This window comes from Rhagoletis pomonella, unplaced genomic scaffold (assembly GCF_013731165.1).
Source record: "Rhagoletis pomonella isolate Grant_MI unplaced genomic scaffold, Rhpom_1.0 Rhpom_scaffold_00005, whole genome shotgun sequence".
Taxonomy (NCBI): domain Eukaryota; kingdom Metazoa; phylum Arthropoda; class Insecta; order Diptera; family Tephritidae; genus Rhagoletis; species Rhagoletis pomonella.
Window position 1 is genome coordinate 50,405,198 of NW_023458559.1, and position 16,743 is coordinate 50,421,940.

General features: G+C 36.6%; 2 protein-coding genes across 2 annotated transcripts in view; one reads left to right on the plus strand and one right to left on the minus strand.

Moving 5' to 3' along the window:
* LOC118740137 (putative protein TPRXL) overlaps nt 1–1,353 on the minus strand; it is an 8,675-nt gene extending 7,322 nt beyond the window's left edge. The window contains exons 1-3 of the mRNA XM_036471631.1: nt 1,304–1,353; nt 878–1,240; nt 68–786 (exon numbers count right to left, since the gene is read on the minus strand). Of these exons, the coding sequence (XP_036327524.1) occupies nt 68–786; nt 878–1,240; nt 1,304–1,353 (1,132 nt within the window). The remainder of the gene's footprint in view (nt 1–67; nt 787–877; nt 1,241–1,303) is intronic.
* A 1,251-nt stretch (nt 1,354–2,604) lies between these two features.
* On the plus strand, nt 2,605–6,504 carry LOC118739141 (protein FAM91A1). The gene is made up of 2 exons (XM_036470307.1): nt 2,605–4,629; nt 4,686–6,504. The coding sequence occupies exons 1-2, from the start codon at nt 2,787–2,789 to the stop codon at nt 5,843–5,845; spliced, it is 3,003 nt and encodes a 1,000-aa protein (XP_036326200.1). The 5' UTR covers nt 2,605–2,786; the 3' UTR covers nt 5,846–6,504.
* The last annotated feature ends 10,239 nt before the right edge of the window (nt 6,505–16,743 follow it).

Sequence of the window (16,743 nt, forward strand, 5' to 3'; positions counted from 1 at the left end):
TCATCTTTGTCAGTTTCCCCTTCTAGAGTACGCAGATCTTCTTTTTTTAGATCGCTTGGTGACTTACCAAGCAATTCTTGCAGCTTTGAAGCTGTAGCACTGGAAGTCAATTGAGTTGAGTGTACACCTGCGAAAACTGGCCTACGAAAGCTTTTACTCAACCGTTCGACATGCGGGTAAACTTCGTTTATGGCATGTAATAGTCGATCGTATGTATTAAACTTAACGCATTCATCCAACAATTCATCGAGCAAGGCCTCATTGAGGTAAGGGACTGGTGCGAAAGTGGGCGTTGGTGGCCCAGAGGCAGTACGGGCTGCTGGTCCCCCTTCTACAGGTATGCCCGTTTGAGCTGTCTGCAAATTGCTGTTATCCACTGCCATTTCCGCTGCTTCTGCTGCGTTGCACAGAATTTCCAATTGGCACATGTCAGCAGCTGCTGCTGAACGGTCCCTAGTGTTTTCCAAGCTTCTGTTTGAATTAGGGCGACTATGTGATATTAATGAAGATGAGGAAGTGGCAGCTACATCGGCATCTCCACCGCCGCCGCCACCCGTACCACCACCACCGCCTGCGCTATTTGGGCCAGAACTGCTTATATTGCTGTGCTGACTGGCATGACTGTGCACACTACCACTGGCACTGCCAGAAGTTATGGTGCTATTACCGCTGCTGCTGCTAGTGCTAGTAGAGCTACTTGTGCTGCTCGTGCTACTATCATTAGGCGAGGGCATGTCGGAGTCTTGTATGCTTGGTGTCGTGGCCGCTGAACTCGCTGAATGTGAACTAAAACAAAGGATACAAAGAAAAATGTGAAAAGCTATAATAATAATAATAAAAAAAAACGCAAAGTGACACATTTGACTTTTTCATTTACCTCGACGGTGAGTCATTCTGGGTGCGCGGCACCTTCGGTGGTTGACTATAGTCGCATAGTTTTGCATCCTGTGAGAAAAGTTGAATAGCGCGTGCGGCTATTTCGTTGGGGTTCATTGGCGCAACCTGGCCACTGGATGCACAATTCTCGTTCGAGCATTTCGGATTACCACAACCACGCTGTAGTTGATAAAAATAACGCTCTATTAGTTCCTTAACGGCGGATCGTTTCATATCTGGGTTGGTGGTGCGTGTCGATTGCAGCGACTGCAATGGTTGTTGCTGCTGCTCGTACGTTTGCTGATTATTGCTGGCTGAATGTGTAGATGCGTTATTACTAGCAGATGGCGAATCTTCATTAATGCTAGACAAACCCAAAAATGTTAGGCGTATAAGCAATTAATGCATATATAATATGCAATAGTACCTCGAGGTCTCTTCGCCAATGGCTTTTTGCTTATCTTCCTCCGCGTTCATGAAGTGGCGTTATAATTCCAGTGCTTCGTTTTTACACCAATTGGCTGCCGTTTTAACGTCTTAATTTTATACACCTGTGTTATAACTTAGGCCACTAAGTAATTTTCACGCTTACTTTTCTGGTTCAGCTTCCCTGCCGAAGGCGTGTTCACCTAAAAAAAAATAAAAAATTTGGTTGAATACACTATCGTCTTCACTTGTTCCGCGCTCCTTATTTGAGGAACTGTCAATGCAAAAAAAATCGATTGCTCCTGTCGTCTTCGTGGGTTTTATCAAACTTGTTTTGAGTAACTTTCGGACTTGCACACTTCCGCACACTGCATAGTATATATTTAACTTGTTACTGAATAAATTCAAAGCTCCAAGCAATTTTTTCACAGCAATAAACCTACTTTTTTGCTAATTTAACAGTTGTGGAAGAAAAATAGCTGAAGAAATCGCCTTCTTGTTGCTACCACAAACTGCCAAAAAAATTCTAAAATCATTCCGACAGGGTTACCATGTATGTAAAATGACAAGTACATTTTTTGGGGTGGTGAAATAAAGCTTTATATTGAAATTCGCCCAAAACAATTTCATCCGAACCAGTTCTGCGGAAATTTAATCATAAGGCATAATAAGGTTGTTAAGGTAGCCGCGGGCCGGTTGGAGTACAACTCCACAACAAGCTTTTCAGGCATTCAGTGCTTTTCAGGCTTTCAGCAATAGCTGAATTGTGCAGCTGAAAGCCTGAAAACGTCATACGCCTGCAAAGCTTGTTGTGGAGTTGTACTCTTACAGCTCTATTCTGCACGATATCGAAAATTTTGTGACCGGAAAATTGTATTACCAAAAAATGTTACCACTTCTTGTCACCGCGATTCTAGGTACGTTGGTAATGCAGTGAAAATATTCAGCATCTCAGCTTTCGCGTTTCCTCTTTCACATTTTGTTGTCCCCTCTCTTTCTTTCCGTATTCTGCATCCAACTTCAACACGTAACGCCCTGTCAAAAATGCAAATTCCATTTGCTCAGCGCCGCGTTATTGTAAGATACTTCACACAAATTGTACGGGCATGAGAACTTTTTACAGTTGTGTGGCGCTTGATGCTCCAAATTAGGAAAGGCAGTTAGAAGTGGTGAATGCGCTAGATGTCAACCTGTTATAAACTGAAAGTGGTGAATTTCAAATTTGTCTCTTGGTCCCAGAAAATGCAATCATGCAAAGTACAGCTGATTTTGACATTTAAAAGTAAAAAAAAAAAACAAATGTCAACGTGTGTCTGCTCGATTTCTGTAGCCATATTTCTAAAGATAAATAAAGGAGAAAAATTATTTTCATTTTATGTGTCCAAAAATTTTAAGCGCACTTTAGTTAATAAAATGTAAAACACGGCTCTGCCTACGTGAGTAACGTGAAAAAATAGATCAAAAGGCGATAGTGAACTGAAAAAATGACTTCGGAGAAGGTCGCTGAAGATATTGGTAATTGCGTGCGTCAAAACATCCCGTGGGCGGCCGTACCGATACACCTGAAGCAGGTGCTGCACAATAATCAACGTGACTACGAAAAATATGTTTTCAACTACAGTCTAAAGAACCAATTCCGTTTCCGAGGTAATCTGACCTCCAAGGTGTTCCGCCATGAGCAGCGCTACTATGAACTACTTGTCCAGAAAAGCATCAACGGTCTGCTTCTATTCCCCTATCATCTAGCTGATATTATTACAAAAGGATTGCGGGTAACGCCATTTAACTATTATCTTGATTTATTGAGTCAACTGCTACGCAATGATAAGTCATATGATACACTACCAAATTTCACGGCCGCCGACTGTCTGCGTGTCTTGGGCATCGGGCGTAATGAATATCTATCGCTGATAAGCGATTTAAAAACGCATACAACGCGTGCGCTACTCTTTAGTGCCAAACCCAATCCCTTGGATTTCTTGCCTCGTTTTCCGGTGCGTATACGCGTTGAACCGTGGTGGCGCATTGAGGTAGGCTATGTATTGGAAGCTGACATAAGATTTGTTACAACAGCAGAGCGTAGTCTAATCGATGATCTCATTGATTTCGGCTCCCAAACTGCCGGCAAATGTGATTATAGTGTCGTACATAGTCTTTATCGCAAAGGTCTAATCTACTTGGATATACCCATATCAGGCGAAGATCGCATCAGCATACCGCCACTGCGCAACTTTGTCATGAATCGTACCAGTGGTGACTACTTTGAAAATCTGCTTTATAAAATTTTTGTCAGTGCCGATGAGCACATGACAATTTCGGAATTGGCTCAAATGTTGCAAGTCGATCTAGATTCCGTAAAGCAGGCAGTATCACTTTTTTGTCGATTGGGTTTTGCGAGGCGCAAAGATTCCGTCTGCGATAGCCCAAGTGCTGAGTTGAAGTACCACGCCAGTTGGGAGCAATATCAGTTGGAACAATCAATGGCACGTGAGCCACCACAAATCACACCACTCAATTATAATAACTTCATTACATCAGAAGCAACAGCTGAACGCGCTGAGGCAGCACAGTATAGTCCAACTTTAGTACAACAGCAGGAAAAGCAACAGGATAAGGATAGCAGCTCCATTGGCTACCTTTCATCCGATGGCAACACCAGTGATTTCAGTTTTGCCAATATGCCATCACCATCACCGCAAGCAATGCAGAGTGTTGGAGGCGAACATAGTTACTCCGAGGAGCAAGAGCTCAGTTCTGAATTGGACGATTTAAGCGAGAGTACTACAAAATTAAGTATCAAAGAAGTATCCGCAACGCCAAAAGAAGGCAAATTCCCTGCTTTGGTAGAAAAAACCGGAAAACGAGTTGGATTTCTCTTTGATTCAACTCTAACCGCTTTTCTGATGATGGGTAATCTATCACCTGGTCTTAAAAATCACGCTGTAACTATGTTTGAGGTGGGAAAACTGTCTGAGGAAAGTATGGACTCATTTCTAACGGAGCTGGAAAAAGTCTCGCTGCTAGATGCCGAGGGTGAAGGAGACGTTTCGCGTTACTTCGCGCATGCTGTCATTTTACGATCGACTATCTGTTCGCTGCGCCATTTGCTACCAGGTGGCTTGGATCTACTGCGACTTGAGTGTCTGGAATGCTTGGATCAAAAGACACGCGATCGCGTGCTTGAAAAGAAATACAAGTTTATAATATCTGCAACGCCTCTCACTGCCACACTATCGCATATCTTTAGCATTCCTTTTTTCGGGCAATTCTATCGAAGCTCCGAAAGCTCGCATATGTGGTCGAAACTTTTCTACAATCATATAACAGGCAAGTAAATTTTTTCATATTGACTTATCTTTCTCATTACAATTCATTACTTATAGGTTATGGGCCACCTAGTCTCTTCCTTTGTCGCGGCACAGTACTTAAAACACTTCCACGCATCTTTCTTGGCTACGGAAAGTTGCTTGTGAATATACTACATTCCGATTCGTATGTTTTGAACTCCGAAAATTTCCGCAATCTCAACGATCAGTTGAAGAATGGTTGCATTCTGGTGCAAGGCTATGGCATCCGCCAACCTGGACTTTTACGCTATGAATCATTCCCATTCAATGGAAATGATTCGCATCAGCTGCAGTGGGCCAATCACAATGCCGTGCAACAATTGGCAAAACTTTTAGATCTAGAGCACAATTGTGGTTTTATAACATTCCTGAACACCGGTGTGCCCGACATAGGGTGCGAATCTTTTGAACTGCAAGTGCATCTAAGACACCCTAAAAGTAAAGCAAAGTCACCAGTTGAAACAAAAACTGTAACAGTAGAATCCAATCGTAGCAAGGAAATTGTGCCAAATGTGATTGCCAACGCAACTGCGCCTATAAAATTGTCCACACTGACACAACCGCAAGATTTATTATCGCCCGCTGATGGCTCTGAAGTTACCAGCTTTGCACTTCTGAGTGCTTCGCCGATTAATGCAAGTCAGTTAAAGAGTCCCGATGAGAATTACTTTGCGGTTAGTCCACAAAATGGTTCACCCTCAAATATATTTACTTCGGATGACTGTAACGAATTGCTAGCATCTGAATTGGCGAAATGCGATGCTGATTCGGCAGCACAAAATGCAAGCCAAAATGAGTTGGTATCCCAGAGTTCAGTGGAAATACCAATTAGTTTCGCAGCAAATAACGGCGATTCCAAAACTATTTTGGATAGCCCAGATACTTCGAGTGAAGAGACCAACACCGAGGAGTGGACACTATTGGATGTGAATTTCGGTGTGCCACTCTTCGATGTCGATTGTAATACGCGTATATGTGAGCAAATTGTACGCAAGCTACATAGAGATGAGAATATACAGATTCTGCCCGCTAAAGCTATGAAAATGAATGAGGCTTTCATGAATTTTGTAAAACAGTGTATGTATTTCGAGGATGAACCGAATATCGAGCAGTTGAAGATTGGCAAAGTCTTGCCATATCCGCGCATCAATTTGGCATTCGAAAATGGGCGCGTTTGCTACTGGAGTGGCAGATAAACACTTGTAACTTGCGATATGTGTAGATACAACATTGGTGGGTCCATATGAGTGAGCAAGTAAAACCGCAGAAAATATATGAAAACTTTAAAGTATTCTTGTGTAAAACAGCCTTGAGCTGAATGTAATATTTCAATGCGTAATGCAATATTTTTTAGTTTTTTTCTTGCTTTACTTATTTAAGGTATTGTTAAGCGGTTGAAAAATCATTCCGTTCTTTTGAATTGTTAGTAGGTATACGCGTGTAAATCTGTTTTCCTTATCTAATCTGCGTTGACAGATTAAAAAGTTTTATTTTCTTCATATCGATGGTCCTGTGCAATAACGACACAATTCAAAAAATAAAAACTGTTATTACTGTTAAGTGGCTCATGTCTCTAATCCATGTCTTATCTTTTGTACTTACTTTAGCAGTCCTTACTGCTTACTTTAGTAAGGGATGGAAATGGATTGGACATGGACTAAAGACAAGAGCCAGTTAACAGTAGTACCAGCTTTTGTTTTTTGAATGTTGAATTGCGTCGTTATTGCACAGGACCATCGATATACATACATATGCACGTATGTACGTATACATATGTATATATTTTGTTTTTGTTTATGTTGTAATTGGCTAAAAATCAAAAATGCTGAACATATTAATATGAGTGAAAGGAGCGAAAATAAGTAAAATATGTAAAATTATCTTTTTATGATTTTAAATTGCAAAAACATAACTTATATATCGTTGGCTTAAGATTTTAACACAGTAAGATAGCACAACTCAAAATACATCATTATAAAAAAGTTAGCGTAATTTCGTTCTTACTTGTTGTTGTGCAGTGGTATGCAAATGTGCTAAGTCCAAAAAAAAATAAAAAAAAAAATATATAAACGATAATAAGAGCATATATTAAGATATCTCAACGAAATTTGGTAGGAACCTTTATACAAGGTAGAATGGAATTAAAATGAGCGAAATCGGACTGTTACCATGCCCACTTCCCATATAAAGATATTTTCGAAAAATGCAAGAACTACGATATTTCAGTAAATATTGGATGCAAATTGTTGAAAACTAGTATTTGATGTAGAATTTTGCTAAAAAATATTATGAAATTTTTGGACATTGCATTTCGATAAAATGCTGTATCTCAGTAGCCCAATCACCAGTCCTTACCAAAGTCTTTGGAATCGAGCGCTGACTACGCGCATCGACCATATAACGGTAATTTACTGAAACACGAAAACTGCGATAAATCAGTAACTACTAAAGCTAATTCACTTAAAATCGATGATTGCGATAACCACTTAGCAAACAATCAGATTATTATAAATTTTTGGATAATGGGCGTGGCGCCGCCCACTTTTGACCACAGATGTGTAACTCGGTAACCGATTTGTGAATTTCTACCAAACTCGGTGCGCTTAATAACATTGGTACGAAAAAGCAATGCGTTAAAAATTATTCAAATCGGACCAAAATTACACCCGCTTCCCATATATCTAACAGTAAATTTCTGAAATACTATAACTGAGGAAGCTAATTTACACCAAGTTAGTACTTACAGCAATCTCTTAAAAAATAATAATAAGACTGCTATAGACTTTTAGAAATTGGGCGTGGAACCGCCCACTTTATGACTATAAAGGTGTATTTCAGTAACCACTTTATCGATTTCTACCAAAATTGGTTCAATTATATCATTGAGTCTAACTCAGCTTATTAACGAAAACGTTTCAATTGGGAAAAACTCCACTGCTTATCATGCAAAGTTAGTTTAGAGAGAGTTGAAACGACAATATTTGATACCTGCGCTGCGGCTCGCCGGGTATATATATAAAGTTCGGTTTCGCCAAACGTATACTCTTTACTTGTTTTTAATTATTTTCCTTTATAAATGGTACACAAATTTACGACCTATAATAGTTATTTTTGTTAACAGCAATGAAATAAGATAGGTTATTATTCATTTTAAAACAATAAAATATATTTAAAATAAACAACTAAATCTTTTAACAATAAAAAATATGTAATGAAAAACAGTTTGATAGAAAATGTGCTAAGTCCACATTGAAAGAACAAAATGATAAAGAGAAAATGTGGTAAGACCCAAAAGAGCCTATAAGTCTGAAACAGCTTTATTTTCAAATTGGCCGATTGTAGGTACTGAAACAAGACGACTAAGAAAGAAAACTGCATTTACAGATTAGGAAAATATTAGCAACAAAAAAAGTTAGACGGTGAAAAATTATAAAATATGGACTTAGCACGTTTGCGAACTAAGCCAACGGTATGTAACTAAGAACTTAATATAAATTTTATCATACAATGTATTGCTTATTTATACATGCATACATACATACCAGCACTTCTGAATAAAAATAAATAGTGTCTATTATTTTAAAATACAAAATTTTATAGTTGTTGTTTTTGTTCATGTAGCATATAGCATAGACCCGAATATCGAGTGTTGGCTTTCAGCCTAAGTATGTAGTACTATTTTTGAAGCAACGCTTTACTAGCCGCCATCGATTCGCCAACAGTTAGCAAGTGGCGAAACGAACGAATTCAATGAAGTACAACCAAACTCGCTATCGTCTATCCGTGCTAGCTAACTTTGTTGTTGATTTCACATGCAACATTTTTCGTTTAGCGACCGGAACTCAAACATAGCAAGCAGTTAAGTGGCGATGACGGCTAAAATGTAGTAAAGAACGGAAATGTATTAAGGAGTGAAATGAAATGCGGTCGAAAGTCGCAGAAATGTGTGGTTATACAGATGCCGGTATGGTTGCCGTGCAGGATGTGAAATAAAACTTATATTAGCCGTCATCGATTCGCCACTTAGCTGCTTGCTATGTTTGAGTTCCGGTCGCTTAACGAAAAATGTTGCATGTGAAAGCAACAACAAAGTTAGCTAGCACGGATAGACGATAGCGAACTTGGTTGTACCTCATTGTATTCGTTCGTTTCGCCACTCGCTAACTGTTGGCGAATCGATGACGGCTGTTATAGCTTTTAAAATAATAATGCTAAAATTGGTTCATCAAATTTCGCGTTTTTATAATAGTAATAGAAAGAAAGCGTTTGATATGGCAAAAAAATAAAAATAAATAATAAATGAGTGGTGGCAACCAGTGCGTACACCTTGATTCGGGCATTGGTAACGAATCGGAATTTTTTTTGTTTATGAATAAATATTAAAACAGTTGCGTTTATCAATATTACTTCAATTTTTTAATTTATTTTTATAAATCGCTATATTTTCTTTAGTTGTGAATTTAATGTTATAACCTTTAACGAAAAAACGCTTATTTTCAATTGTTCTCGTGAATACCTCCAATTAAATTTTCTAAACACAATTGCAACTCTGCAAAACAATCAACAGTTTCCGCCGCCATTCGAACAGCTGCGCGTCGGTTTCCTTTGCCTGAGTTAAAATTAGTGAAATATGTAAAAAAATGTTTATAAAATATGGTTTAAAATGCAGTGATTAGTATAATATGATATATAAGTGAGTGTTTTCGAGCTAAAATGAGCAAAATAAGTGCAAATGTCTTGAGTTTAAAAGCAAATATCACAAATGTTGTAGTGAAGTTGTATGTAGGAGGGCGGCGCAGCCAGCGAAAGAAAATTAGAAAGGAAGCCAATTAATTGAAGGAAATGGAATGAACCAATGTAGCAAGATTAACAATTTGATATCATAGCTAGCCGTGGTAAGCGTCTTTTAGCACAACATTTAGTTAATATTATAAATTTTTTTAGTTGGCAAGAGTTATTGCAAAAAAGCGCTGCGTTAGCAACAGGTTGCTGGCAGCGCTGCTTTGCTTTTGCTTCTCAAAACGGATACACACATATTTTGTTTCCCTTTGATGTTCACCCCCAACGGGACTGAATGTGAGCTGCTCCCCAAATGAGCAAGTACCCTGCAAACCAAAGTTCCCGAAATCTTAACGAAATCTTTAGGAGTTTCTTATTTATGTAGCAATTTTTTTACGAATCTTCAAAGAAAATTATATGAAGTAGTTGACACAAGCTCGTGAAGAACTTTCTGTACGAAAAATAAAGAAAATTCATATAGCAGAATTATTTTGATTTCTTTACCGATTTCATTCCGAAATTTCGTAAAAGAGTCGAAGTGTGCACGATTTACTTCATTTTAGAAAATTCGGCAAAAAATCAGATGAGATCTTTACGAATTCTGTAAAATTTTTCTATACTTCAGAATACTCTGGAAAAATGGTTTGCACGGTAGGGAGCAGTACAAAAGCAAAGTTAAAAAATAATTTTTTATATTTCTAACAATACTCAGAAATAAATATTTTGAGTAGTTACATAAAATATTTTCTTTCGAAAAAAAAAGATGAGTTATGTATGCACAAACATGTAGGTACATTAGGGTGGTCTAAAAATGCATGTGAAAAGTAAAGTCGGAATGTTTATGCTCTCACCCCCTAGAATTGTTCTATACCGAAAAAAATGTATCCCTATTTTTCGTTTTGAAATCAAAAAATACTTAGAGGAGGCTCAAAGCGTCTACAGTTTTCCATGTATTTTATATGGAGAAAAAACCACTTTTCGTAGAAACGGTATATAATTCTTAAAAATTAATAGTTTTCTATCGAAAACCCCTGTTTATCTACAGGAGCTTCCCAAAAATAAGACCCAAGTGTTTATTTAACCATTTTTTCATAGCAACTATAATTTATAGGTCCGCCAAATACTCATAAAAACCCCGAAAAATGCAATGGGCGGACCAATAAAAAAATCGTTAGTATTAAATATGGTTAAATAACCAACTGGGTATTATTATTTAAAGTCTCTTGAAGAGAACCAGAGTTTTCCGATCGAAAATTATTCATTTTCAAGAATTCTATACCATTTCTACGAAAAGTTGTTTTTTCCCATATAAAAATAGTTTTTGGTTTCAAAATAAACTATACCTTTTTCGGTATAGAACACTCCTAGGGGGTGAGAGCATTACAATTCCGACTTTACTGTTTTTGGACCACTCTAATGTACGTACATATATCGTCGTTTAAAGTGCAAAACCGCGTATCAGCAAAATGCAAAACCGCGTATCAGCAAAAATGCAAAACCGTGTAATTGAACTTGTAGAAACTATTTTCTAGAGCGTAAAACACTCATATTTCAAAATGGTTCTCTTTTTATAAAGCAATCGCTATTCTGGCTAGTATATTTCAGGACGAATGGATAAGGATTGAGCAGAGAGCTTGTGTGAGCAAATCCAATTTTTGGCAGCCAATGTCAGTTACGCGGTTTTGCAGAATTACGATACGCGGTTTTGTACTTTAAACGACGATATGTACATATATACAATATGATTCTCGGAAACGGCTCTAAAGGTTTTGATAAAATTTTGTACACAGATAATGTTTTGGATTCTAAGGTTATCTGAATAGGCACCATCTCCGAGAAGACTCGTATAAGATTGCCACCTATTCGAAATTAGTTACAATTAATTAAAACATCATAATATGGGTATCAAATAGAAGGCATTTTAAAGATCCCTAATTCAGTAGCTGCCACCTATTTTAAATTACATATTTATTTAATTCTTTGTTTAGACAATAGGTAAAATTGTACTATTCATGGGTGCCAAGAGAAGGTTCTTAAACAATACTTTCCCTATATGGGTGTTTCCATCGGAAGGTCCACCACGACAAAAAAAAAAATAAAAGTCTTATATCTAACGTATTTACGGGCCGATTTGTCTGCTTTTTAAAATATATACTGGCTATGTAAGTAGAATCATGTTTGCGTAAAATGGTCTTCCTAGGAGGCGCCAAGGTTGAGATATTTCGAAAAATCGTATTTATGGTCCGATTTGGTTCGAATTCGGCGTATGTAGTTGAAACATAATAAATCACAGATTTCCAACAAATTCACCCTGAATTGGCGCTGAAGTCAAAACATAAAGTATATTCTACATAAAACACATGTTTTATTTGCGCTAAAAAATCTTTTAAAAGCAATATTAACAAAAATGTAACGATGGAAATTTATGTCACGTGACGCCACGTAACCGCGTAAACCTCGCAAATAATTAGATTTTTCATACAAAATTAAGTAAGTTTACAAGGATTACATGGTTACGAGGCATTTGCTCGTTTTGATGAATCGCCCTATTATTTCGTAAGCTATATAACCGAGCTATCAATGGGCAGTCATACAAGTTTCCACTTCTACTTGACCTTTGAGGTACGTCAAAGACAACATAGTCCTTTTAATAATATTTTTTTTCTGTACTTTAAATACCTGCATTGGTTTCTTTCTTTATTATGTTTTTTTTTTGGACCAATCTTAAAAAAAAAACTACTAGACACAGAAAAATAAAGTGTGCACTGTAATTCCTAACCAAATTTTCGGGATTCGCTTTTGATGTTACATATAATCGTTTCAATCATTTAAAATGTCCCCCTTTGGAGAATTTATTTCTAGCAAATATTTTAAAAACAGTAATATTTTTTTACTTGTCGCGCAATATTTTTTTCATATGGATATACACTGGATCCTTGGCTAAAAACTTCTGTGGTAAAACTGTCCCCCTACGTCTCCTTTCTTTGCTATTTAAAGTCAAAGTGTAAGGTCCTTCAATAGGGATTTCCACCAGAAATGATCAATGTCTGGCTATAAAGAGAATCGGTGCTGAAATAATTAAAAAGCTATAGGCTGACCTTTAATTAGCTAAGCATTACGAAACTATCTGTGACCCTCATCATCCGTAATTCCAATAATTCAAATTCTTATAAAAAACGGGGTATTTATTTTTAATAACAATATTCTGATACGATTCGGCTGGCAGCTACGACTTTGAAAACAGAATATTGTTCAAAATTTTCAATCCTGGAATATAATAACTTATTTTGCATTTACCACTATTTAGCTCGCTATAAGCACACATTTTTCAAACCAGTCGCAGAAGAAAGTATTGAAAATGAATTACAAAAACTAAAATCGAAAATCGCGGATGAAGTTACAGATTCCCCAAACTCTGAAACAGCCAAAGGAATAAGAATGAAGAATTCTTTTTAAAAAGCTTTAGAAAAACCTGGCACATCTGGTTTGGCTTGCAAGCGCTGTTTAAACAACGAACTCGCCATTATGCCAGATTCTAATTGTTTCTTGAAAATGCTTGACATCCGCATTCGCATTCGCATCCGCGGATGATAGCTGTAAGACGTCGGCATTCGCATCCGCGGATGTCTAAAATTCCACATTCGCAACATCCCTAATACATACATATGTACATAAACAAATACATTAGAGTTGGATTTTTTAGTTCACTTTAGAGATTAGTTCACTTCTAGTTCGTTCAGCTCAATGAACCAGCTCTTTTGAGTCTTAGTTCGTTCACCTTATTGCACTATGCCAGCTTTCAGATACGTCAAGTCTTGCTTTCAAGTCTGCTCGTTCCAAGGCGAAGGAGGTGAGAAGAGAGGGAAGAGTACAGGTACCCCTTGGCGATTTTTCTCCTATAATGACGATTTTTTTTTTTTCAGTTTTTCCACTTAAATTCATACATATGTATGTATGTACAAAATCTGGTAAAGTCTGAGGACTTGTAACCAAATTATAAATTGGCACTGCTGCCACTCATTTAAAAGGGACAAAAATATAGCAGAGGGAATTTTTTCCTCTTACTCTTTAACACTGAATCAAAATCTTTAAAAAAAATTCGAACTAGTGGAACTTAACAATAGGTCCATTCAATATTAAAAAATTTTTACGAATTGTTACTAGTACTTGCAAGCTGTTACTGGAAATGCATTCAACAACCCGAAATATTCGCAAGAGAGAGCGAATTCTACAGCGTAACAGCCCGAGAGAGCTGCAAATTTTTGCATGTACGAATTTTACTAGAAGGAATTTTCAGGAGTCAAAAAGTAAGGTTATGTTTCAAATTCAAATGTAAACAAACTAAGAGGATGATTTGAGGAAATAAATTTAGTGAAATGAAAATATGGATAAACAATTTAAATATATTGTATATTTTTTTATTTTTATGACGATGGGAATTATTCCCAATTAAAAAGAAAAATGCGCGCCAAAACTTAACCATCAGAAAGTATCAAAATGGCTTTTGAATTTTGATCTTTTACAATTTTAGAGAAAATAGATTCTGCTGTTCCTGTAAATATATGCTACCTACTTAATAAAAACTAGCTTATATGATTTAAAACAAATTTGCAGCAAAGTTTCAAACTGCAACTCACCTAAAAATTTTCTAAAAATTCTAACAAAAAAATAAATTTGGTAATTTTTTTGTTGTAAATTCAAACTTTTACTTTTGCAATTTTTACGGTTTGGGGGAACCCTATTATTGCTTTCAATATTTTATATTTTTATTTATTTATTTTTTATTTTATTTTATAATTTTTATATTTTCCAAAACAGGATACTAGATTTTCTTCAAAATTGCCACTTTTTTGCAATAAAAAATGTTATATAAAGAAATAAAAAATTCTGTAATGGAATTCAATACAAAAGTCACCAGTTAGCCTAATTCGAAACAGTCAAAACCACTGTACTGCAATGCCGCTGTTTGCACTACCGGAACCGGTCACGGCACAAAATGTAAAATCTGTTAGTGGAAAAGTTTGAAAGCCAGCAAAGGACACTTTAACGGCAATACCCGGAAATCGGAAAATTAGCCGACAGTTTGCGAGCCACTGACATTGTAGTAACGTGTAAAATTCAAAAGCTAAAAACTACATGCATATTGCTGGCATTAAAAGTGGAAAAAATAAAATATTTCAGTTTCAGTTCTACAAAAAACAGACTGCAAAGTAAAACCGAATTAAGATTTCTACTAGTTTAGTATTCGATTTGCAATTTATCGCGTTTCTCGTTCTTATGATTTCAAAATAACAGTTAATGCACTTTTAACAGCTTAACTAACGAGAAATGCTGCAACGATTAACTATGAATTCAGTACAGCTAGGCAATACAATTTTGTGGCAAAATCGTGACTGCGGTTTATATTAATTAAATATTATTTATTATTATTTTTACTTATTTATGTATGGCTAAAAATCAACTGTTATCAAACATGTTGGTGTTGTAAGTTCGATTTAAACAGGTTTCCGGCTGGGTTGCCACAGTTATATTTTTTTAACCAAATTTTCAAAAAAAAACTACCGATTTTTAGATTAATTTTGCAGTTCGCAGTACTAGTTTCGTAGTTAAATAATTCACTATAAAGTAATAATAATAATTACATATTTAAATAGAATAAAATCAATAAAATTTTTTTTATGAAAACTAAAAATTTCAACATAGGTAATTTCTCCCAGGTCCCAGTATTTGATGGCTTTACTTTAAACAGAAAGTCCATACGGATCCCCTTCCTTTCTTAAATGTAGCCACTCTTGTTTCGCCACTCCTCTGTTCTCTTAACAAAAAATGTTGTACGTGAAAACAACAACAAATTTGGCTAGCAGCGATGGGCGTTTTGATTGTACTCCATTGATTGCTTTCGTTTCGCCACTCGCTAACTGTTGGCGGCTTGTAAGGGACAAAGAAACCCGCCATTTTCAATTAAAACTAAAAACTTAGAAAACCGGCAACACTGTTTTCCGGTCGCTTTTGCCAGCAAGTAGTTGTGAAGTTTATTTCGTTACTAACCATCAACCATCTTCTACGCGCACACCAACTTGCTGCTGCTGCTGTTGGCTAGTTTATTTTGCCTGTTGGTTGCTGCTGCTAACTTTTGTGCCGACAACAGTTTGTGTACAACACTTGCTGGTGGCGGTTGTTGGAAGCGGCAATTGACATTTTCCCGGTGAACTCAGTGACTATTTGACAATCGAGAGAGGAAGTTCAGGTTGTGACAGTTGAAAATGACGGAAGACGCTCGTTGTTAAATATTTTGCCGCGTTTAAGTAGTAAATTTTTTATTTCTTCGTGTGGTACGGTGGTTGTTAAATGTAAAATAGCACACAAAACCATACGCCACATTAACTGTTGAACAAATGGTGGTTGCTTGGTGCTGAAGAATGTCAAAGTCGTAAAGTCAAGCGTGCTTGTGTGGCATGTGCAATTACTTTTAATGGCAAATATGCAATGCATTGGGCAAAGAAAACCAATGGGATTAGAGTGAGTGAATTAATTAAAGCATTGAAGATTGAATAAAAGTGGGGGTGCAAGTGTGTATGTACATATTGTGCGTACATAGCAACAAAGTGCGACGAAAATTCAAAGTGATTTTAATTATGTACTTCAATAAAGTTTGCGAGCAGCGCATCTGTCGTGTTAAATATTAAAATAACACAGACTTAAATTTTATAGAATTAAATCAACACGCGATATGTAGTGGATTACAGCACAATTGTAGCAGCCAATATTTACAAGCTCGTTGCCAAGTAAACGTGTTAAAAAGAAAATAAATAACAAAAAGGAACGTAAATAGCAAACAAGTGTTTTCATGCCTTTGCGCCAGTTGCCATTTTCTTTTACGCGTGCATATGAAAAGCTGCTAAAGTCACATAACAAAGTGGAAAATACATACATATGTGTGCATACATTATACATGCAAGCATAAGTATGCATGAGCTCCATAACAATCAAATAAAAACAGAAGAAGCGTAGTGTAAATAACACAAGTGCAAAAGGGAATATTTAATAAAATATTCAACAACAGCAAAATTACAAAAGTAAATAAAGACAATATTTTCATAAAAAATGAAAAATAAAAATTTCCAAATGTACTATGTATGTAGCACGGCGCAACAACGAAACAAGTACTAACCAGCGCAAACACCAATAACAACAATAAACGAAAACGGCACCCACCTCGTCTGTAATGAATTGGATTTGGGCGAAAAAACTCGTTTGCCTTCGCCTCACTCCAACACGCCGCGCTTACGTACAAACAATCAAACAGTCTGTAAGC

Coding starts and splice junctions, on each gene's coding strand:
- LOC118739141 (XM_036470307.1), top strand. CDS start 2,787: ATGACTTCGGAGAAGGTCGCTGAAGATATTGGTAATTGCGTGCGTCAA. Junction 4,630..4,685: donor TTTCTACAATCATATAACAG/GCAAGTAAATTT, acceptor CATTACTTATAG/GTTATGGGCCACCTAGTCTC.